General features: G+C 43.2%; 1 protein-coding gene across 1 annotated transcript in view; it reads left to right on the forward strand.

Moving 5' to 3' along the window:
* The window catches only part of TMEM245 (transmembrane protein 245), a 139945-nt gene continuing 117620 nt past the window's right edge, over positions 1-22325 (forward strand). The window contains exons 1-4 of the mRNA XM_075142350.1: positions 1-621; positions 16812-16929; positions 18145-18246; positions 19210-19317. Coding sequence (XP_074998451.1) covers positions 1-621; positions 16812-16929; positions 18145-18246; positions 19210-19317 — 949 coding nt within the window. The remainder of the gene's footprint in view (positions 622-16811; positions 16930-18144; positions 18247-19209; positions 19318-22325) is intronic.

Below are 22325 nucleotides of genomic sequence, written 5' to 3' on the forward strand. Positions count from 1 at the left end.
ATGGCTGACAGCGGAGAGACCCCGGCGGCCCCGGCCCCTCCGGGCTCTCCGGCGCAGAGGCGGCGGCCGGGCGGCTCCCCCAGCGGGGGTGCCGCCGGGGCGGAGGGCGCAGCGGCGGCCATGCCGCGGCTGCCGCTGGGCGGCCCGGGCGGGGCGGCGGGGATGTCGCTGCCGCGGTTGGAGAAGCCGATCAAGCAGGCCTTCTACAACACCGGGGCGCTGCTGTTCGCGGGGCTGTGCTGCGGGGCCGCCGTCCTGGTCTACTTCATCCTGGAGGCCTTCCTGCGGCCGCTGCTCTGGGCTGTGCTCTGCGGCACCTTCCTGCACCCCTTCAAGAGCTCCCTGACGGCGCTGGGCCGCCGCTGGCTCGGCCGCCTGCACCGCTCCCGCACGCCCGTCCTGCTGGCCGCCCTCCTCCTCCCCATCTGCTTCGCCAACTACGGCGTGGAGGCGCTGGGCGAGCAGGTGCTGCGGCGGCGGCGGCTCCTGCTGCTCCTGGGCGCCGGGGGGCCGCTGCTCTACGGGCTCTACTGCCTGGGCAGCTCCCTGGGCGTGCAGGTGCTGCTGGCCCAAGCCGCCTGCCTCATTTGCCAGGGGCTGGACTACTTCAGCAGCCAGTGGGTGAGTGCCCGCCTCGGGCGGGAAGGGGCTTCGGGGGTGGCCGAGTTCCCCCGGGGGTGCGGCGGGCGCCGGTTCCCCCCCGTCCTCGCCTCGGAGGTGCGCGGCCCACCGGGGAGGGGAGGAATCTGGATCTCGCCTCCCTCCCGCTTCCGGCGGGCCGTGGCGGTCGCCCTGCCTGCCTGCCTGCCTGGCGGCGGCCGTTGGGCTGCCCTGGTGGGCGGTTGCGGCGCGCGGGCTGGGGCGCAGCGCCGGCCGCCATCTCACTTGTTGCGCGGCAGCGGCGGGGGGCGGGCGGGAAGGTTGGGGACCCAAACGTTTCATATCGTTTGAAGTCGCCGCAGCCTTTTGTTTGTTTGTTTGTTTGTTTTACGCTAAAAGACGCAGAAACTCTGCTCGCAGCACGTGGGTGTGACTGTGGGCGCGGCGTGGCGGGGCGCGGGGCGGTGCCCGGGGCAAACCACCGGCCGTCACGGCATCGCCGTGGCGTAGGGCAAACCTCGCCTTGGCTGTAAAAACCGTATGTAAAATAGCTCTAAAAAATGTCCCGTTGTAACCCACGGCAGGGAGAGGTGCTCTGTGTAACCGAGTGGGTGCAGCAGAAGCAGATACGTTTTCTCTGTCGGTATTTCGTGTCCGTAGTTCAGTCGTGGCCCAGTTTTGAGATGCTGTTAAGTCCAAGGTAACTCAAGTGAGGTCTTGGGCAAACATCGACTCTGCTGAGCTGTGAGCTGTGTGTTAAGGGTTGTGAAATAGCAGTTCAGCTCTGCACGGGACTTGGGGGGCATCGAAAGGCTCGTTTCCCAGTGTGCTGACTTTTTTTTGTCGTCTTAAAGTATCAGACGGTGCAAACTCAGTTTGAACGTTAAAAAGTAAAGCTGTTTATTTAACTTGCAGATTTTACTTATGGTAATAAAGATTCTGGGGGACTACTTTTCCCTGTGTTGTCTTCAGTAGGCAGGCTAGTTAAAACCTCTGGCAGAACTCATTTTCACTTTATTAGTTATAAACATTGAACTGAAAGTGCAAAAAATACTACATGTCTGAAGTAAATGGATATGTGAATGCACAGAAGATCAGTAAGTTGTACTGTTATTAAACACTGATGTATGATTGGCATGTTCAGATTGCTTAGCGTCAAAGACTTCTTTTAAGCTGCTCTGTTTTTTTAAAAAAAAAACAAACAAAACAACACCCCCCACCTTGGGTGGGAAATGACATAGACAGTTGGTTTAATGGGGGTATATGTGGAGATAAAACTGATCATCTTATGCAACAGAGAAACTCCCAAGAAAAAATAAATAACAATAACGAGCTTGTCCAGGCTTCTGATTTTGAATTACAGTGTTCTTTGAATACTGTTTTTTATTCCTTTGGTGGAGCCAGTGCATGCTGATATCTCAAACACAACTTTGGAGATGTATACCAGAAACAAAAAAGTAATAGTTCTCTTGAATGTACTGACGAAGGATATTTTGAACTATTTCTAGTGTGAATAGGATGGACTGGAGAATGTGTTTTGTCTCTCGAAGGTAAACATTAGAAGAAGAGATTTTCTTGGCTTTCTATTCTGAAGTGTTGTCATATGCTGGAAAACGACAGGGGAGATGTGTTTCTGGTCTGTTTTGTCCGCAGAAGTATAATTAAGACTGAGTAGATAGACAGACAGAGACAATCTTTCTCTTTTTGTAAAGAGGCAAGATACAACCATCTTTACCTTCAGCTGAGTGGAGGAAGAATCTAAGCATGGCTTGGTACTGATGGAAAGTTTTGATTAGTTGCCACACAATTTACTTGATAAGCTTAAGATTTTCCTTTGCATTGGCCTATGTGTTTTATTTTTAACAAATTAGCGATACTGCTACTCTAACTGACTTGGCTAAGTCCAATCCTTTACTCAAACTTGGTTAATTAAGCTGTACTTACACTGGGTAAATATAAGGGTACTAAAGGAGGCAGACGAAATATTCTACCAGAGGCTGGCAGAAGTCTCCCAGTCGCTAGCCCTTGTTCTTGTGGGGGACTTCAACTTTCCGGATGTCTGCTGGAAATACCACACGGCAGAGAGGAAACAGTCGAGGAGGTTCCTGGAGTGTGTGGAGGATAACTTCCTGACGCAGCTGGTAAGCGAGCCCACCAGGGGAGATGCCTCGCTTGACCTGCTGTTCACGAACAGAGAAGGGCTGGTGGGAGATGTGGTGGTCGGAGGTCGGCTTGGGCTTAGCGACCATGAAATGGTAGAATTCTCGATACTTGGTGAAGTAAAGAGGGGGGCCAGCAAAACCGCTACCATGGACTTCCGGCGGGCGGACTTTGGCCTGCTCAGGACACTGGTCGAGAGGATCCCTTGGGAGACGGTCCTGAAGGGCAAAGGGGTCCAGGAAGGCTGGACGTTCTTCAAGAAGGAAGTCTTAAAGGCGCAGGAGCGGGCTGTCCCCATGTGCCGCAAGAAGTGCGGGCGGGGAAGGCGACCGGCCTGGCTGAACGGGGAGCTCTGGCTGGGACTCAGGGAAAAAAGGAGAGTTTATCACTTGTGGAGGAAGGGTCAGGCAACTCAGGAAGAGTACAGGGATCGCGTTAGGTCGTGCAGAGAGGAAATTAGAAAGGCAAAAGCCCAGCTAGAACTCCACCTGGCCACTGTCGTGAGAGACAACAAAAAATGCTTTTATAAGTATGTTAATGACAAAAGGAGAGCCAAGGAGAATCTCCATCCTCTATTGGATGCGGGGGGGAACGTTGCCACCAAGGATGAGGAAAAGGCTGAGGTACTCAACGCCTTCTTTGCCTCAGTCTTTAGTAGTCAGAATGGTTATCCTCAGGGTACTCAGCCCCCTGAGCTGGAAGACAGGGACGACAAGCAGGATAAACCCCCCATAATTCAAGAGGATGAAGTTCATGACCTGCTATGCCACCTGGATGTTCACAAGTCTATGGGGCCGGATGGGATCCACCCGAGGGTTCTGAGGGAGCTGGCGGAGGAGCTTGCCGAGCCGCTCTCCATCATTTACCAGCAGTCCTGGTTAACTGGGGAAGTCCCGGACGACTGGAGGCTCGCCAATGTGACTCCCATCTACAAAAAGGGCCGGAAGGAGGATCCGGGGAACTACAGGCCGGTCAGCCTGACCTCGGTGCCGGGGAAGATCATGGAGCGGTTGGTTTTGAGGGTGCTCACGAGCCATGTCCGGGACAACCAGGGGATCAGGCCCAGCCAGCACGGGTTCATGGAAGGCAGGTCCTGCTTGACCAACCTGATCTCCTTCTATGACCAGGTGACCCGCCTAGTGGATGAGGGAAAGGCAGTGGATGTGGTCTACTTGGACTTCAGTAAGGCCTTTGACACTGTCTCCCACAGCATTCTCCTAGAGAAGCTGGCGGCTCACGGCCTAGACAGGTACACTCTTCGCTGGGTAAAAAACTGGCTGGACGGCCGAGCCCAGAGAGTTGTGGTGAACGGAGTTAAATCCAGTTGGCGGCCGGTCACGAGCGGTGTTCCCCAGGGCTCAGTTTTGGGGCCGGTCCTGTTCAATATCTTCATCAATGATCTGGACGAGGGGATCGAGTGCTCCCTCAGTAAGTTTGCAGACGACACCAAGTTGGGCGGGAGTGTTGATCTGCTGGAGGGTAGGAAGGCTCTGCAGAGGGACCTGGACAGGCTGGATCGATGGGCCGAGGCCAACTGTATGAGATTCAACAAAGCCAAGTGCCGGGTCCTGCACTTCGGACACAACAACCCCAGGCAACGCTACAGGCTTGGGGAAGAGTGGCTGGAAAGCTGCCCAGAGGAAAAGGACCTGGGGGTGCTGGCTGACAGCCGGCTGAACATGAGCCGGCAGTGTGCTCAGGTGGCCAAGAAGGCCAACGGCATCCTGGCCTGTATCAGAAATAGTGTGGCCAGCAGGAATAGGGAGGTGATCGTGCCCCTGTACTCGGCACTGGTGAGGCCGCACCTCGAATACTGTGTTCAGTTTTGGGCCCCTCACTACAAGAAGGACATGGAGGTGCTGGAGCGCGTCCAGAGGAGGGCAACGAAGCTGGTGAAGGGCCTGGAGCACAAGTCTTATGAGGAGCGGCTGAGGGAACTGGGGTTGTTTAGCCTGGAGAAGAGGAGGCTGAGGGGAGACCTCATCGCACTCTACAACTACCTGAAAGGAGGGTGTAGCGAGGTGGGTGTTGGTCTCTTCTCCCAAGTAACTAGTGATAGGACAAGAGGAAATGGCCTCAAGTTGTGCCAAGGGAGGTTTAGATTGAACATTAGGAAAAATTTCTTTACTGAAAGAGTGGTCAGGCCTTGGAACAGGCTGCCCAGGGAAGTGGTGGAGTCACCATCCCTGGAGGTATTTAAAAGACGTGTAGATGAGGCCCTTAGGGACATGGTGTAGTGGGCATGGTGGTGTTGGGTTGACGGTTGGACACGATGATCTTAGAGGTCTTTTCCAACCTGTATGATTCTATGATTCTATGATTCTAAGTTGCACTGATTCAACCTCATAACTGTGGTTGTAATGCACTGCTGGATGTCTGTGCATGCTCAGTGCAATTTTGTTTAGCAGTGTCTGATACTTTTGTTTTGCATCAGTGTTTCTGATATGACACTTGTATTCATTGAAGTGCTCTAGGATTTTAACTGGGCAAAAGATAGTCAGAACATTTCTGACTTGAGTTCCCTGGGAAGATTTTGGATTCATGTCAAAATAACTGACCATGGACTTCCTTAAGCAAACCGGTTGCTGTAGCTTGCTAAGCAAGCTGCCTATGTCTCTTTCTGGGGCCTATATATGAGAAAGCAGCTGTGGAGCTTCTCTTTGTAAATAACCTCAGTTCAGCCTGGCATCATCTATACACTTTACTATAAAACTATACAGTTTTTTGAATTTTGCTGTTACCTGATTTGTATTATCTCAGAGCTGTAGCAAGATAAGTTACTTTTATCCATGCTGCTGAGGAGCCTTGAGCTGGATGAGTTAATAGTATCTGCTCTAACTTCAGTTAAGCATTTTAAAGCCATTTAATTGCCATGTTATATTGCAGGGTTCTGTTTGCATGTGTACATTCTGCTTGTTAGCTGCACAGGAATTTTGGATATTACGGGTCAGTTTGCTCCATTGTACTGGTTTTCTCTGGGATCTGAATCCTCCACATTTCCTTCTGTATGTTATCTTGCATGAAGATTGCAACTATTTTTGTTTGTAGATACTCTGTGAGATAAGCAAAAGTAATGGTAATTTCATTTCTTGCACTGTTTCTTTTAGCAGCCCACTAAGCCAATCTAGATTTCTGTGTTCTGAAATACTTTGTTACGGAATAACTTAATTAACATAAAATAAGTAAGTTTTCTGCTTAGACGGCAAGAAATACTTTCTTGCCAAGAATGTGACATATAAATCATTTATTAAAAGCATAAAAGAGACGAGCAAACATGGCTTGTTTTAAATGTGAGACCAGAACCTGACTAGCATAGTACATTTGTTTATGGTAATTTTAATCTTGTGAACTACGAATGTCTGTGCTTTAGCCACCGACCATTCTGCCTTGGACTGCAGAGGTGTACAGTGTATTTATTCTTATTTGGAGCTTTGCCCCACCTGGACAGCGCTGCTGCTTACACAAAGGAAGAACATGCACGGTTGTCTTCTCCCTTTCTGAATCCCTCTGCTGTACTAGAGAAGTGAGAAGATGCCTATCATTAGAATTTGACTCAGAACAATTATGGGTTGTTGGGATACCAATTTGATGTTCTCTAACTAAAGGTATTTTTATGATATCTACTAGGCCATGATACAGAGACAGAAATTCTCTTCTGTGCCAGAAAAAAGTGTTCTCCAAATGCAGCAAGTGCATGTGATAATGCCATAGTAAACTGTATCTTGGCACCAGTATGTTACAGAACTTTCTTGTACTATTGTCCTCAAACCTGGGAAGGCCATTCATGGTGTTGATGAGTGAAGATTTGGAAATTACTGTATTCCTGTCTGTGGCTCTTAAGTCACACCTGCAATTTAGGAATTAGGAATCCTAGATACCTGCATGATAGGAACATTTGATAGGTGATTGCAAAACACTGCATTTGAAGAACAAGTCCAAGATCTTAGGCTAGTCTTCAGGTATCTTGTTCCCACCATCTCCTTTTCTTTCCCCTTGCGCTTTATGGTTCCTGCATCTTCTTTGAAGAAGCTTGCTCAAGAAATGTAGTATGCTGCTGGCCCTTAAAGCTGGGAGCTGGTTATAAATTCCAGATGAGTTCCTTGCTCTGACTCCAGCCTTCTCTATGGGTTGTTTGCAGAAGTCTTACGTAGAGAACGTACTCTACATGAACTTCAGTTACACATAATAGGGAAGGGAAATGTTTTTCTTTATCTTCTTTTTGTGAAAAGGGGGAGAGTTTGTCCCATAGCAGACTTGAATATACCCTTACATGTTCCTATGCTATGGCAATTTCAGCATGTTATTGCAGTTAGCATACCTTCTGAAGACTAATCTTGGACTGCCTTGTTGTCCTAGTTTTGTAGGCTGTATGCTTGTATCCAGCACTGTATCTAAGGTATAGGAAATTCTTCTGCTTTGTGGCAAGAGTTCAAACTCCTTTAGCCTGACATTTTACACTTAGAGTAATATACAGGAAATGCCAGCTATTGGTTGTATATTCTGTTTGTTTTTCAGCAGGGTTCACATGCTCATATTTATTTAGAAGATAGTTTGTAGATCCTGGCAGATGAAATGAATTATACAGCTGCTGTACATTGAAGTTCATCTTAATAAATTAAATCTGATATAGTCATAACTGGCAGAATTCTCTGGAGTGAACTTGGTTACAGAGCTGTCAAAATCTTTCTCCAATGGCCGGTCTTTCTTCCTTGGTTTGTCACAAGTTATTGGTCAGGGTCAGAACTGTGTACTCGTGTGTGTGTGTCAGTGTATTTTTGTATCTCTGACTGTACTAGGTACAATGCATGTTGTTCTAGCGGTTGGCATGCAGTTAGAGGACTTAATCAATCCTTTCCTCACTACAGTGCTGGGCAAATCTGTAAACACCATTTGCCATGACCCCTACCTTGGAATATTGTCAAAGTAGGTGTTGTCTGGTTTGGCCCGTCGACTGTCTGCTCCCTGTCAGGGAAGCTATCAAAGACATCCACCAGGGACACCTCCAATTGTGTTGGCACTAGATGTCAGCAGTCCCTAAAGTAACCCCTGCAGACTGAAGTTCTCAGACATGCTTCTTGGCAAACGTTTTGGGTCACAGGTTCCAAGATGCTTGGCTTCCACAGTGCTATTTCACCTGTGGAGGTGAAAAAGCATCTATGTTTTGTCATGGGGTAATTTCTCTTCTAGCAAAGGAAAGTTTGACTATAATGTTGGAATAACTATAAATGAGAAAAACACAGTTCTGATTTTTGAGTTGCATATAATTCCTATTTCCTGAGTGTTTCAGGTAGGGGTTTTTTTGTTCCTCCCTTTCTTCTTAGAGCAGGCTTGCAGGTTTCTAAAACTTGCCCAGCATAAAAAACAAACAAAACAACAACAACAAAAAACCAACAACAAAAAAAAAACCCAAAAAACCCCAAACAAACAAAAACTCACACCTGGAAAAGCCCTTAAGAATTCTTTCTGCTGTTTATAATAATCCTTTCATTATTTGGTATTATGACTTATAAGTCATACAGCCAGATACTGACTGTAAACCCATCTTACCAAAACCACAGTTTTTGATTTGTTTTCACAACATGGTAGAGATCAACTGTGTAGAGACCACATGTGGCCTATTTAAAAACAGGATGGGGAGGGGCAGGGAAAGACTGAGATGTCGATGGTGTTTTCTTTTCCATCTTTGTTTTTCCCTTCCACACCACACTCAGTTTTGGGAGAACCTGCTGTGAGGTACCTTTCTTGAAAAGGCTTAGGAGCTTGTTTAGATTTACATGCATGAACTGCAGCCCCAGGCACTAAGCTGACACTAGCCTTGAGCCTAATGATATATGCTACATAAAGTTAGTTATTTTTTGATATTTATATGTATTATTTGAACACAGTGATACTTCTTTTCCTACCACTTCGGAAAGGAATGATTGTTATGGAACTGTCCAGCAAAATTTTAACTGTGTTCTCTATAATAAAGCAAGAAGGTTTAGAAGTTGTGTATGTTGAGGAGCCATCTCTTGTGAGAGTGTTATCCTGAAGCATGTCAGAGGAGTGGTGCTCTGTTTGCCGGGAAAAACCTCTTTTCACAGTGAATCTTGAAAAGTTTGATTTCTGAATAGCATTTTTATTAACGGAGTTTCTCATAAATAACTTCTAGTTCACTTTTCCTGTCTTAATACAAAGGAGGAGCATTTTCAACATCCATAGCTGCAGTCTTCTGGATGTCTTGGATGTAATGGATTTTCTTAAATTCACAGAGTAGGAGATGTTGCAGGACACATTGAAAATACTTTTAACCCATGTGTGGCAGTGTTGATTTTGATGGTCAGTTCCCCCCCTGCCCCAGGATTCTAGTTACAAGTTCATAATTTTGTCCCTTCAAAAAGCGGTAGTCTCGCTAAATGCCAGGCTTCTATTTCACGTGGTTTAGCAGTCTGTGTGTGTTTAATGCCAAACATATCTACATGGATATGTGTCACAGTTGGGGGTTCTAGAAGAAACAGACCTGGTATGCTGTTCTAGTCCTTTGGGCTTAGGACAAGGAATAACACAGTCAGGTTTATGCTTACTTGTGTTCACTTAGGAAAAAAAATCAGGATGTCATTTACCTGCTTAGGTAAATGACGGCTTCCTTAGTGAAGGGAAGGGTTGAGTTTGCTCTGAGGTGGGCAATAGTATTATATGTGTGATTAGTTGGTTTTGGGTTATTTTGGTTTTGTATCTATTTGGCAAAGACTGTCTCCATGCTAAATGAAGGGCAATTACACTTTCTTCATTCTGCCAAAATCTGCACATTGTAGGGTATTTCCTTTTGTGTACTGTGGAAAATACAGTAAAGCCACATGGAATTAATTTTGATTCTGAAAACTGGAATTGAAGTGACATTTTCATAATTCCTCACCTGCCTCCTTATTATCTACTGTTTAGAAAACCACTTTCAAATGAACAGACAGATAAAGAAAACATTGTGGTGTTCATAATGGCAAACACAGTTTGGCTTTTAGCGATTCATTTAATGCCTTGTGTTGCTTCATTTTTCAAGTCCAACACTATTCTGCTCAGCTTTTGTGATAGGTTCATTTTCCTTCGCCAGCCTGCATCGCCACTGAGGAGGAAGAGGTAGGAATAATGAACTGCTGTCATAAGATCACTTCTTCAGCCAGCTTCACTCAGTGCAGCACTGTTTTAAAAATTTACAGAAGTGCCATGTGAGTATTTGGTCAATGTTTTAAGGATTTCCTATTTTAAGAAAAACTAATGAAAATCTCTATTTCCAAATGAAAATTTTATTTTTAAATGTTAAAGGGAAGAGGTGAGATAGTTAGGATTTTTTTTTTTGTCCTAACCCTGAAACAAACTGGTTCCAATTCAAACAGTTTCCTATTTTCCATAGTTTTATCGAACAGCTTTAAATTTAAATATGAATTTTAAAAATCCCAAACCAAAACAAACCCTAAAAAACTTTGCTGTATGATTTCCAAGTAGAAAAGAGCAGCCTGGAAAAAAACCCAATACTTTGAAATGGTAAAGGGAGATGGTAGAGCTACAAATAGAAAATGAGAGTTCAAACATGCCATTTGGTAGGAACTGACTTGTTAAAAACTGGAAACTTTTAGAAGGTTGGCAGGGCATATATCAAAAGAAGTAACTTTTGGTTACTCTACTCAGTCTTCACTGTTGTGTTTACCGTGGGGTGGTTTACATGAAGCAGGTAGGAAATGTGTTCACTGCTGGATGTCAAGTTGTTGGGGCAACGTTCTGAGGAAGGCTGAGTCGTTCCCAGTGAGGAGCTGTTCTTGCTTATCCCAATTCTGACACGTGCTTCAGTTGCCCTGTTGTCAGTGCCTGTCTTAGCTCTGTGAGCCTGTTTAGCTATAACCGCATTAGATTATAAACTCTTGGTTTTTTTTCCTGAGAGTTTTTTATCAGCTTAGGGAGCTTGAGCTGACTGGATGAACATTGACGCTGGTGTGCAGAAGAGGTGGGGCTGCGTGACTGGCAGTGGGAAAGAATGAACTGCCGCTTTCAGTAGCAGTGAGCTATTAAATGAGCTGATCTGTAAAACCTCTCCCGTAGAGATTAACTTGCTGATAGGGGAAAAAAGGGAATGAACTGTGTAAATAAAGAATTTTGCTCCTCAATATAAACGTTGTCAAGAGTTGAGTAGTAAGAAAGAGTTCGTTCTCATTGAAAAATGATGCCAAAGCCAAAAGAGTGTCTCAGAATTTCAAATTCTCTCAACTTTAACTGGAACTGGAAACAGATTTTCAGTAACATTGCTGATATGGTCATGCTGATAAATCCTAGACTTTCCAACACTGAAATTTAAAAGAAAAATCAAAACATTGAAGCAGATGCTCGAGCTTAACATAAAAGCTGCGTCTTTTATAGTGTAATTTTGCTTCCAATTGGCAATTTAAAGAGGACTGAAGCCCTTCAGACTTGCCTAAATGTCTCTAACTCCGACCTTTTAAATTTACCCCTGTAACTCAAAAGTGGATGCTGAAATCCAAGAAGTTGCGCTGCAGTCTTACAGCTGTTTATTCTGGGAAGCAGGCAATTTTACTTTTCTATGTGTAAAGGCAAAAGAACGTTTTGTTCCATTTGTGAGGACTGCTACAAAATGCGAAGGATATGTGAGAAATGGGGTCTTTGCTGTCTGTTCAGACAATCAAGGTAAGCAAGGGAAGGAAGAAGGAGGAAAGCTTACAGGATTAAACCATCCTAAAATTCTGATATATGGGAGTTGTGCATGTCTGTAGATATTGTGACTGAATAGGCTTTTAAAATCTCAGAGTACGTGGTGAAAGTTAGGCATCTGCAACTGACTTAAGCTTGATAAATGAGTAGTTTATGGTAGCTAATGCATTCTGCAATATCTAGCCCTTGTTCTCGTGGGGGACTTCAACTTTCCGGATGTCTGCTGGAAATACCACACGGCAGAGAGGAAACAGTCGAGGAGGTTCCTGGAGTGTGTGGAGGATAACTTCCTGACGCAGCTAGAAAGCGAGCCCACCAGGGGAGGTGCCTCGCTTGACCTCTTGTTCACAAAGAGAGAAGGACTGGTGGGAGATGTGGTGGTCGGAGGCCGGCTTGGGCTTAGCGACCGTGAAATGATAGAATTCTCAATACTTAGTGAAGTAAAGAGGGGGGCCAGCAAAACCGCTACCATGGACTTCCCGAGGGCGGACTTTGGCTTGCTCAGGACACTGGTCGAGAGGGTCCCTTGGGAGACAATCCTGAAGGGCAAAGGGGTCCAGGAAGGCTGGACGTTCTTCAAGAAGGAAGTCTTAAAGGCGCAGGAGCAGGCTGTCCCCATGTGCCATAAGAAGAACGGGCGGGGAAGACGACCGGCCTGGCTGAATGGGGAGCTCTGGCTGGGACTCAGGAAAAAAAGGAGAGTTTATCACCTTTGGAAGAAGGGGTAGGCAACTCAAGAAGAGTACAGGGATCTCGTTAGGTCGTGCAGAGAGGAAATTAGAAAGGCAAAAGCCCAGCTAGAACTCAACCTGGCCACTGTCGTGAGAGACAACAAAAAATGCTTTTACAAGTATATTAATGACAAAAGGAGAGCCAAGGAGAATCTCCATCCTCTACTGGATGCGGGGGGGAACGTTGCCACCAAGGACGAGGATAGGGCTGAGGTACTTAACGCGTTCTTTGCCTCAGTCTTTAGTAGTCAGAGCAGTTATCCTCAGGCTACTCAGCCCCCTGAGCTGGAAGACAGGGACAGCGAGCAGGATAAACCCCCCATAATCCCAGAGGAAGCAGTTAACGACCTGCTACGCCACCTGGATGCTCACAAGTCTATGGGGCCGGATGGGATCCACCCGAGGGTACTGAGGGAGCTGGCGAAGGAGCTTGCCAAGCCACTCTCCATCATTTACCAGCAGTCCTGGTTAACAGGGGAGGTCCCAGACGACTGGAGGCTCGCCAGTGTGACGCCCATCTACAAGAAGGGCCGGAAGGAGGATCCGGGGAACTACAGGCCGGTCAGCCTGACCTCGGTGCCAGGGAAGATCATGGAGTGGTTCGTCCTGAGGGCGCTCACAAGCCTTGTCCGGGACAACCAGGGGATCAGGCCCAGCCAGCACGGGTTCATGGAAGGCAGGTCCTGCTTGACTAACCTGATCTCCTTCTATGAGCAGGTGACCCACCTCGTGGATGAGGGAAAGGCTGTGGATGTGGTCTGCCTGGACTTCAGTAAAGCCTTTGACACTGTCTCCCACAGCATTCTCCTAGAGAAGCTGGCGGCTCACGGCCTAGACAGGTGCACTCTTCGCTGGGTGAAAAACTGGCTGGACGGCCGAGCCCGGAGAGTTGTGGTGAACGGAGTTAAATCCAGTTGGCGGCCGGTCACGAGCGGCGTTCCCCAGGGCTCAGTTTTGGGGCCAGTCTTGTTCAGTATCTTTATCAACGATCTGGATGAGGGGGTTGCGTGCTCCCTCAGTAAGTTTACAGATGACACCAAGTTGGGCGGGAGTGTTGATCTGCTGGAGGGTAGGAAGGCTCTGCAGAGGGACCTGGACAGGCTGGATCGATGGGCTGAGGCCAGTTGTATGAGGTTCGACAGGGCCAAGTGCCGGGTCCTGCACTTCGGCCACAACAACCCCAGGCAACGCTACAGCTTGGGGAAGAGTGGCTGGAAAGCTGCCTGGAGGAAAAGGACCTGGGGGTGCTGGTTGACAGCCGGCTGAACATGAGCCGTCAGTGTGCCCAGGTGGCCAAGAAGGCCAACGGCATCCTGGCCTGTATCAGAAATAGTGTGGCCAGCGGGAGCAGGGAGGTGATCGTGCCCCTGTACTCGGCACTGGTGAGGCCGCACCTCGAATACTGTGTTCACTTTTGGGCCCCTCACTACAAGAAGGACATGGAGGTGCTGGAGCGTGTCCAGAGAAGGGCAACGAAGCTGGTGAAGGGCCTGGAGCACAAGTCTTATGAGGAGCGGCTGAGGGAACTGGGGTTGTTTAGCCTGGAGAAGAGGAGGCTGAGGGGAGACCTCATCGCGCTCTACCACTCCCTGAAAGGAGGCTGTAGCGAGGTGGGTGTTGGTCTCTTCTGCCAAGTAACTGGCGATAGGACAAGAGGAAATGGCCTCAAGTTGTGCCAAGGGCGGTTTAGATTGGCCATTAGGAGAAATTTCTTTACTGAAAGAGTGGTCAGGCCTTGGAACAGGCTGCCCAGGGAAGGGGTTGAGTCTCCACCCCTGGAAGTATTTAAAAGACGTGTGGATGTGGCGCTTAGGGACATGGTTTAGTGGGCATGGTGGTGTTGGGTTGATGGTTGGACTCGATGATTTTAGGAGTCTTTTCCAACCTTTATGATTCTATGATTCTATCTGAAGTGTGTGTATTAGTTACCTGGTTAGCTGTATACCCTTATAAATCAAATTTATAGGCATTTTGGTTTAGCATGGAATTTGTATCCATTCTAGTTTCAGTGCAATAGTTTCAGTAGCTTAATTTTAATGAAAGTAGGCAGTATCTTTAATTCTTCATTTCCATGGTGTCAGTTGTTGAGATGGACATGTAACAGTAAAGAGGCTATTAGTATTCTCACGCTCTTTTAGCCAAAACCTTTGGAGACCATTCAGAAAAACAGTGGGAAATGTTACATAACATGCATTTAAAGGGTTAAGGGGGAAAAAAAAAAGCAGGCTGTTGCCGAGTTAGTATGGGATGAAATCCTAGTCCATGTCGTTTTAAGTTAATTTGCTTTGTCAGTCGCTTTCAGCTGTGAATTGTTGGAAGTAAGCTACCCAAGTTAGTGAAGTAGGCTACCCTAGTTCCCATGCAGTGTATTTCTTGCAGCGTAGGGAAGTGCATGGCTGTAACATTAACCGATAAGGAACCGATTACTCCATGGTGTCACTAAAATTAAACCTCTTGCACTAGTCAATTGACTACATAGGTTTTTTACAGGGCTTCAGAATTGTTATTGTTTGGTCTCCAAAACAAGATTACGTGTTTATTTTAAAATAAGCTATTTCCCTCCTTCAATAGAAATAAGAAATACTTTTACTTGGGTCATTTGCTAAGCTTTTAGAAATGAGAATTGGTGAATTATTGTAACTTAGAACACAGAAAATTATTGAATCCTAAACTCTGAAATGCTAGCTTTTAGTTCAGCTACATGCATGGCTAAAAGCAGTGCAACATGTTTTGCTTTGTTGGCTGTTAAACATAGGCTTATGCCCTGTTGGCTTCCTACTTTTGGCATATTTTTAATCAGAAAGTTTAATTCCTTGAACTTACTGAGTCTCCTATTTGTAATTTATCATTAAATTTAAAAGCTAAAGAGAAAAAATTCCAGCATCAAGGCAAATTTATCATACGAAGATGCTGCGTGGCTGATGTTAGGGAGTAGGATACCATCTTCATGCTGACTTATCTCTTGCAATTACAGTTGTGCTGTAATATGCCTTGTGAGTGAGTTTATGTTACGAACCTATACTGTTAAAGGAGTGCTGCCATGCATGTCAGATCAAATTTTTATTTTTTTGTTTTGTTCATGACTTTAGTCTTAATGTCTAAGAGTTATGTTAGTTTTAAGACATTTGTCTTGAGTCCACATTTGGCCATAAGCATTATGCAGCTCTGTTGATGCAAAACTAGAGATAGATAGCAGTGAAAAGTTGGGCTGATCAGCTTTGATGAGAAAGATTAGAATGAAAAGGGTATACATTTGTTCACATTTTTTAAGCGATTTTAGATTAGCTTGTGCGTATGAGGTTCCTTCTGAAGTTAACGGGGTCCGTCACTACTTGTCTGCTGAATTCAGTCCAATTAAGATTTCCTCTACACCAGTTAGGTACATGGGAGTAGTTACACAAACCTACCTTTCACAGGGACTGTTGCCTCTGCAGCATGAGTCATGCAGTGCAGAATAAAGAGACGAAAGCTCTTTTGGTGTGTTCTGTCTAATTGCTTGTTTTGTGTCTCTGCCAGTGCATTCTTACTTCTTACAGTGATGTCTGATTCAGCAGATGCTGTTAATAGAAGTTCTGTTTAAACTTTGTTAGGATTTATGGATTTATCAGTGTAAATTTGAAAGTGTCCTTAACTGGTTATGGATAGGGAATGTTTATTGACTTTGGGCCAGTCAAATTCTTTTTTTTAATTTTTTTTTTTAAGAATGCAGCACTGAGTTTTTATTTTTACAGGTTTTCATACCTCTTTTATTTCACGTATTCTGCTGAGTAGCAGCTTTTCACCTCTTGTTGCCTCTTCTGGTTTCTGCTTTCTTTTTTTTAGCATTTTCAAACTCAAATGCTTCATCTCAAGATTCTTGACTAGAATGCTTTATTGTGACTTATCCGATGAGCAGAGTTGTAGGCAGCAAAAGTTAGGCAGAGTTAGAAGCAGCAAAACCAAAATGACCACATTTGCCTCTTGATACATTGTCACAGACATTTTTCTGTCTCTTCAGTGTTTTTAGTTAAATATTTGATAAAATTACGTGTCACAAGTCATTTAAAGGCATGACTGTTTTGTGGACCGACACTGCTGAGGCACAGCAGTTTTTGTTGTGCTTCCTGATGGCTATCTTTGGCTTAAAACCCCCTTTGTCTCTTTGGACTGGATCACAGAAGCTGGCAAGCTGCTCTGTGCTGGAATGAGTGGTGCTCTGCTGGCTCCGTCTCCCTGTGGCCCCACTGGTGCCACTGATGACCCTGTTTCATTTAGGTTCTCACCTTTCAGTGGTAGTTCCAGAGTAATTGCTTGGTCTCAGCTGCAAAAACATCTTCCTTCAGGATTGATGTCCAGCAAAGCGTGTAAACCCCCTCACATTAGAACCATACTGAACGCAGACCAAAGGCGCGTCTGGCCTGTCCTTACACTTCGCACAAACTTTACGTTTCTCTTACATGGAGCAAAAACTCCTGTAATTAATTGACAGTTCTGAAATGTAGACTTCTTAAAGAATTAGAACCTGACTTCAGTTCTCTCGATATAGCAGTTAGGGGTGCGTGCATGTGTGTGTTTACACAAACATCAAAATATAGCTGTGTTGTACTCGTGTATGTATACATACCTCTGTGTATCTCTTTCTTAAAGATATGGACGTTGGTAGTTGGTTACCTGCTGATGGTTTCATTCAAGTGGAATATAAGCACTGAACGTTACTTAAAAGCAATCTCTGTCCCTGTCTGGATTATGCTGCTCTTTCACTTAGGTGAGTAACAAGAAGTTATTATTCTAACGTGTTCACTGGGATTCCGTTGTCTTGCAAACAAAGCTACTCACTTGCTCTTCCTCTAAATCTTTCTAATGGAGTCTTAGCTGAGATGCAGGCTGTTTTCTCTGCTCCGTAATTCTGGCTGCATGTGGCCAGCAGGGAGCGTTGGAGTGAGGAATGGGAAGGTATCAAGATGCTGAGCAACATGTGTCTTCCACTACTCCTGCCCAGTTTGTATTTCCCATGGTTTTCCCTTGGCTCACAGACCTGGTACTGACTCCCTGACAGTGAGGAAGGGCTGGGGTCACATGTGGGTGGATTTAGACTTTCACTTACAATGGTTTTTAACATTATTATTTTCTTGAGAGCCTGCCGTTAACCAAGGCTGAAGCTGTAAAATGCATTTAATAGTAGTAATAGAAGCAAAAAAAAATTCTATCAGTAGTCAACAAGCATGTCAATATGATACCAATAATATCAATTTGCCAGTAATTTAAATATAAGATTATAGTAATCTATTAGTATTAGTTTTATTTTACATATTTAATATAACAGACATTATATTTAATATATCACATTATATTATTGTATCAGAGTTTATGGTGGAAGTATCATGCAAATAATAGAAGACTATCATGATGGAAGGTTTCACAGCGTACTTCATGATTTACTTTGCTTTAGCAGCAGGTTGCAAGGGTTCTGACCATGTGGGGACACTTTCCTGAGGTTTTAAGATACACATAATGGCTTTGCATTTGCTTACATTTTGACAGTCTTGTATTTGTTGGAAGTACTAGCTGAAAAGCCAAACCCCAAGAAGGCTCTGCTTGATGCCACTCTGTGGAAATCTAACATAAATATAGATTTTTGGGGAGAGCTTGATTTGCCTCTGATACCTAAAATGTTCCATTTTGCGAGTATTTTCATGTAATTTTGCATGTTGTTTTAAAAATTGTTCTCTGAAGTATATTAGCATAGTTTAAAGTCACTGAAGTTTGGAATGGTAACAACTTGGTTTATTCATTGAGAAACTTGTTCACCTGTTTTTTCTATTCTTCCTTTCCGTGAATGTAGAAAACTTGTTTGTTTTATGACACTTTTAGTTTCTGCCCAGGTTGTTCTTGGTTGATGTGGTACCTTTCTTGGTTTTGCTAAATGTAGAGTTTATTAATGGCGTAATTTTTTTTATTAAAAAAACCTTCTCTCTTTCAGCTTCTGTGGCAGGTTCCTGGAAAATTCCTGTATTTCTGGTTATAGTTGTTCTGATGACTGTAGGCATGTTGCATGAACAGCAGAATGGAAAGAAGTCTTCTGGTAAGAAACGAGACACTATTTCTTTTATTGTTGGAGGCAAAAGTTCTGTAAAGTCAAGTGAAAGAATCTGGACCGTATTACTGTAAATTCAGTATCATACGGATTGCAAGAATTTACCATAAGATATTTAGTATGTTTGTTTCAAAGTGGTTCACGCATGCTGAAGTGAATCTTTGATTCTTTACAGAAAATCTTTGCAATGGACTGATGTTTGTTTTCCATAGCAAAGTAGTGACTCCCATTATCAAGCCCAATTGCTTAAGTTTACAGAATCCTATATGTAGTTTCCTTTATCTAAGCATAAAGAAAGCCCAGGAAATTTGAAATCAGAGGCTAATTTTGAAAGAAATGAGCAATATGGGTTTACTAGCTCCTATAATATTTAGTATGAGAGAAACTGAGACAACTCCATCCAGCAAATTTCTTACATCCAGTTATTAATTCTTAAAATACCAGTTTCTTAAAACTATGGTTTGTATTTAGACTTTGAGAAACATAGGTTTTGCCTGTTGTGAGTCAATTTTGCATAAAAGCAAATGTCAGGTGTTCCTTTCTAGTACTAGCTGTATGATTATTTTAGGAAACTCTTTTCCTCTCTTGTTGTTTTAGTTTTCTTGAAAGTGGTCATAATCTTGGTTAGTAAAATTAATTATCTGGTATAGAGATTTTTAGATTAATCAGACTGCCAGCAACTGCGAATGACTTGGTCGGTAACAGTTTGTTAGCAAGGAAAGTGCTAAGCAAATAACTGGTTTTGTGTTTTGGCTCCAGGTGTAGTGTAAAACTAAAATTAATAGCACTTACTCCTGTTTGATCACATTGACTATATATAATACATATTAAAAATTAACAGTGTCTATCCATACTGTTGCTTGACAGCTTCAGTGGATATCAAGCAACAAATAAAATGTTTTAAGGCTTAAGCTTTTTTTTTATTTACATACACATATATATATTTTACAGGGGCAGAGCTTCCTGGGCAGATGATTTCCATTGCTGCTTCGACAATTGCCATGGCAATTTCAATGACAGAAGATGAGTCTAATAATGAACATTCCTCACAACCCTCAGGTGACTGAATACGCTGTAAGAAAACATTTGAATTTGCTCTAAAGGCATGAAATTGGAGGGAATTAAGAACAAATTTCAAAATAGTTCCTATCCTCTTCATCCTGTCCAAAATAGCACATTTATACTTACCTTGTGAAACAGGTTTATCTGTTTTTAAAAATGTTAAGAAGACAATAATATAAAAGCTGTCTTTCAAATGATAGTTTACATGGCTGTCTGTACTTTAGAAGGCTAACTAGAAGATTATTTTTTTTTCCCCGCTAGAATGAGGTTGTGGGTTTTTTCCTATTCTTTATTATTAATTTTTTTATTTTCCTTAGCCTTCTTTTGATTTGTTGGCAGTTATGAGATATAACTGGATTTCTGATCCAAGTACAGACAGACTAGAATAATTTTTGTATACAACACAGTGACAAAAAAACCTTTGTTCTCTGTTTAACTATGGCATGCTCAAAGTCTTTCCAATAGTGAGTTTACTTGACATTGTAGCTTAAGTCATGATACTTTCACTTGCAATAACACAACTAGAAGTCTATAAGAAATGGCTTGAAAAAGTTGCAAAGAAGGTGTTTAGCTATCTATCACTGGTTTTGAACTTTACCATCATTTTTCCGGGTAGGCCTTTGGCGGAATGCGATACTAGAAAAATAAGCTATTATGGAGATCTCTGGAAACGGAAAGGTTTCATCCATTTCCCGCAAGTAGACAAAACAGGTCATTCAACTTGACAGAATGTGGACTTCCAAAACTTCATTTTGGAATTGGCTGTGTCTAAGAGTCGCCTGCTTCAAGACAGTATATTTTTAATATTGTCTGTAATGTGTAAATCGCACTCCGGAGGAGGAAACACAGTGATTGTGCAGGAGAGAATGCTTTGAGCATGTGGCATCAAAAACTTCTGTCTGAACGCCACCATTCGTGAAACTAAGAAGTTACTTCAGCCACCAGGTGAAATGGTGTAGAACAAGCTCTTCAGAAATTTTCGGTGAAATGTAAACACACTTCCTAATTTTAAATATGTCAGTGTAAGCTGTATTTGAAAACATGCTTCATTTTAAAAGGCCAGCTTTAGACAACTTACTCTTTTCTTATCTTTGTTTCTACATTTTATATGACTGTCATCAAAATAAATACAGAACCCTATGGACATACGTCCTGAAATTTCAGAATGGAGCATCATGGTGACGTCTCTTATATTGCTGTCTCTAATCTTTAATTTTGGAAATTAGGTTATATTTTTTAGCTGGATTTTGAACATCTGGTCAAGCAACAGTCTCCCACAAATGTGCTATTTAAGTGGTTGTGTTCTTGTTTGTTGCTTGTGGTTTTTTTTTTTTTAACATACACACAAGTTTTAATTTTTTTCTCTTCTTCAAGACAGTTTTTTTCCTGCTTTCAAGTTGTAACCTCTCTTGGCTAAAAGAAAACTACAGCGGTTTTACAAAGGTGTCTTTTATAGTGAATGTTTTTTAACTTATTTTCTTGAGACAGTTAACCAGATGGTTTTTTGTCTTGTGAATTCTGTTGTTTTCCTTCACAACAGGAGAAGAACAAATATGGAGTTTCCTGTTTACTCCTAAAAATAGTTCAAATAATTTTCCAGCAATCTGTTGGGAATTAGCATTCTATTCTGTGATACATGCTAAGTGTCCTTTTGGTCATCTTTGGTTTGGATCTGTGTGAATGGTGATGAAACATTATTCTTGTACAGCAAAAGGTTTACCTGCAGGGTTAAGAAACTGCAGCTCTCTTGGTTTTCCTCTGCAGTGATTTTTGAGTTTTGTTATCTTGCTTTGAAACTTGTAATGTAACACACATCTATTTTATGAGAAGTTTAAGATTTCAGAAGTTTTCATATCTTCAGCCAGGTGGATAGCAGGCTTCAGGAGGAGATCTTCCTTATATCTATTCTAAATATGTCAGTGGTTGTCAAGGTTGATTAATTGTCAATAGCAATAACAATGCTTTTACTGTATTAAAGCAATTACAGAACAATCAATGCTTCATGTTTTTACTGTTCTCCTTATGCTTCAATTTGTTCATGAAAAAAACAGGAGAGGAAATAAGTTGTATTGATTTTATAGGTTTTTCTGAACACTCATCTTTTTTGTTATTTTGTTGTTGAATACTGGTAATAGTGTTGGGGGTGAGGAATTTAATGGTACCAGGGAAGGTGGTCTAGCTTGTCCTTCCTGGTGTCCCAGGAATTTCCAGAGTATACAGCAAATGAGAAGTCTGCAACTTAAGAAGCAGATACCGCTGCAGTATTTTGTTAGCTGCCTTGTAGGCAAAATTCTGTTGTCTTGTTGGTTTTGAATATGATAGATACTGAAATCCTTAAATGTAGTCATGCCTCTTACCCTTTCTTCCCCAGCTTTGTTTTTTGAAAAAAAAAAAAAAATCTTTTTCTCTTGAAATGACAGAAAGATGTGATTATTCATGAAGGGGTACCTTCATCCTGGTGTTCTGAAAGACTTTTTCATTAATAATAATGAAATCACTGTTTCATCTAACTCTGAAGATTTTATTCTGGTGCCCGGCTCCATAGAGATACAGACACTTGCCTTCCTGTTTGTGCTGCTGTTCCTTTTACTTTTACTTACAGAAGAGGAGGAGAATAATTCAAAATGCTATGCCAGCAAGAAGTTGACTTGACAGAGAAGATATTGTGTAAAGAAGAGAACATGTCTTAAGACAGCCTGGAAAATTGACTTTTTTGTTGTTTTTATTATATTCAAATAAGTACCATACATTCTGATTTTGCTAGAGTTCTTTACTGGGTATTATGTTAGCCGTTTGGGAAAGACTGTCATACTTTCATTAGTTGGAAGATAGAAAGGTGTTTTTCAGGTTTCATCTCTAAAAATACCATGAGGCACACTAAATGGGGTTTTACAGAACTTGAAGTTACTCTAAATCAGTATTCTGATAGTCCTTTTTTTCCTATTTGTGTTGACAAGGCACTCATGCCTTGATTTGCAGAGCATGTCTTGCCAACAAAATGTGAC

Source organism: Calonectris borealis, chromosome 2 (assembly GCF_964195595.1).
Source record: "Calonectris borealis chromosome 2, bCalBor7.hap1.2, whole genome shotgun sequence".
Classification (NCBI taxonomy): Eukaryota; Metazoa; Chordata; class Aves; order Procellariiformes; family Procellariidae; genus Calonectris; species Calonectris borealis.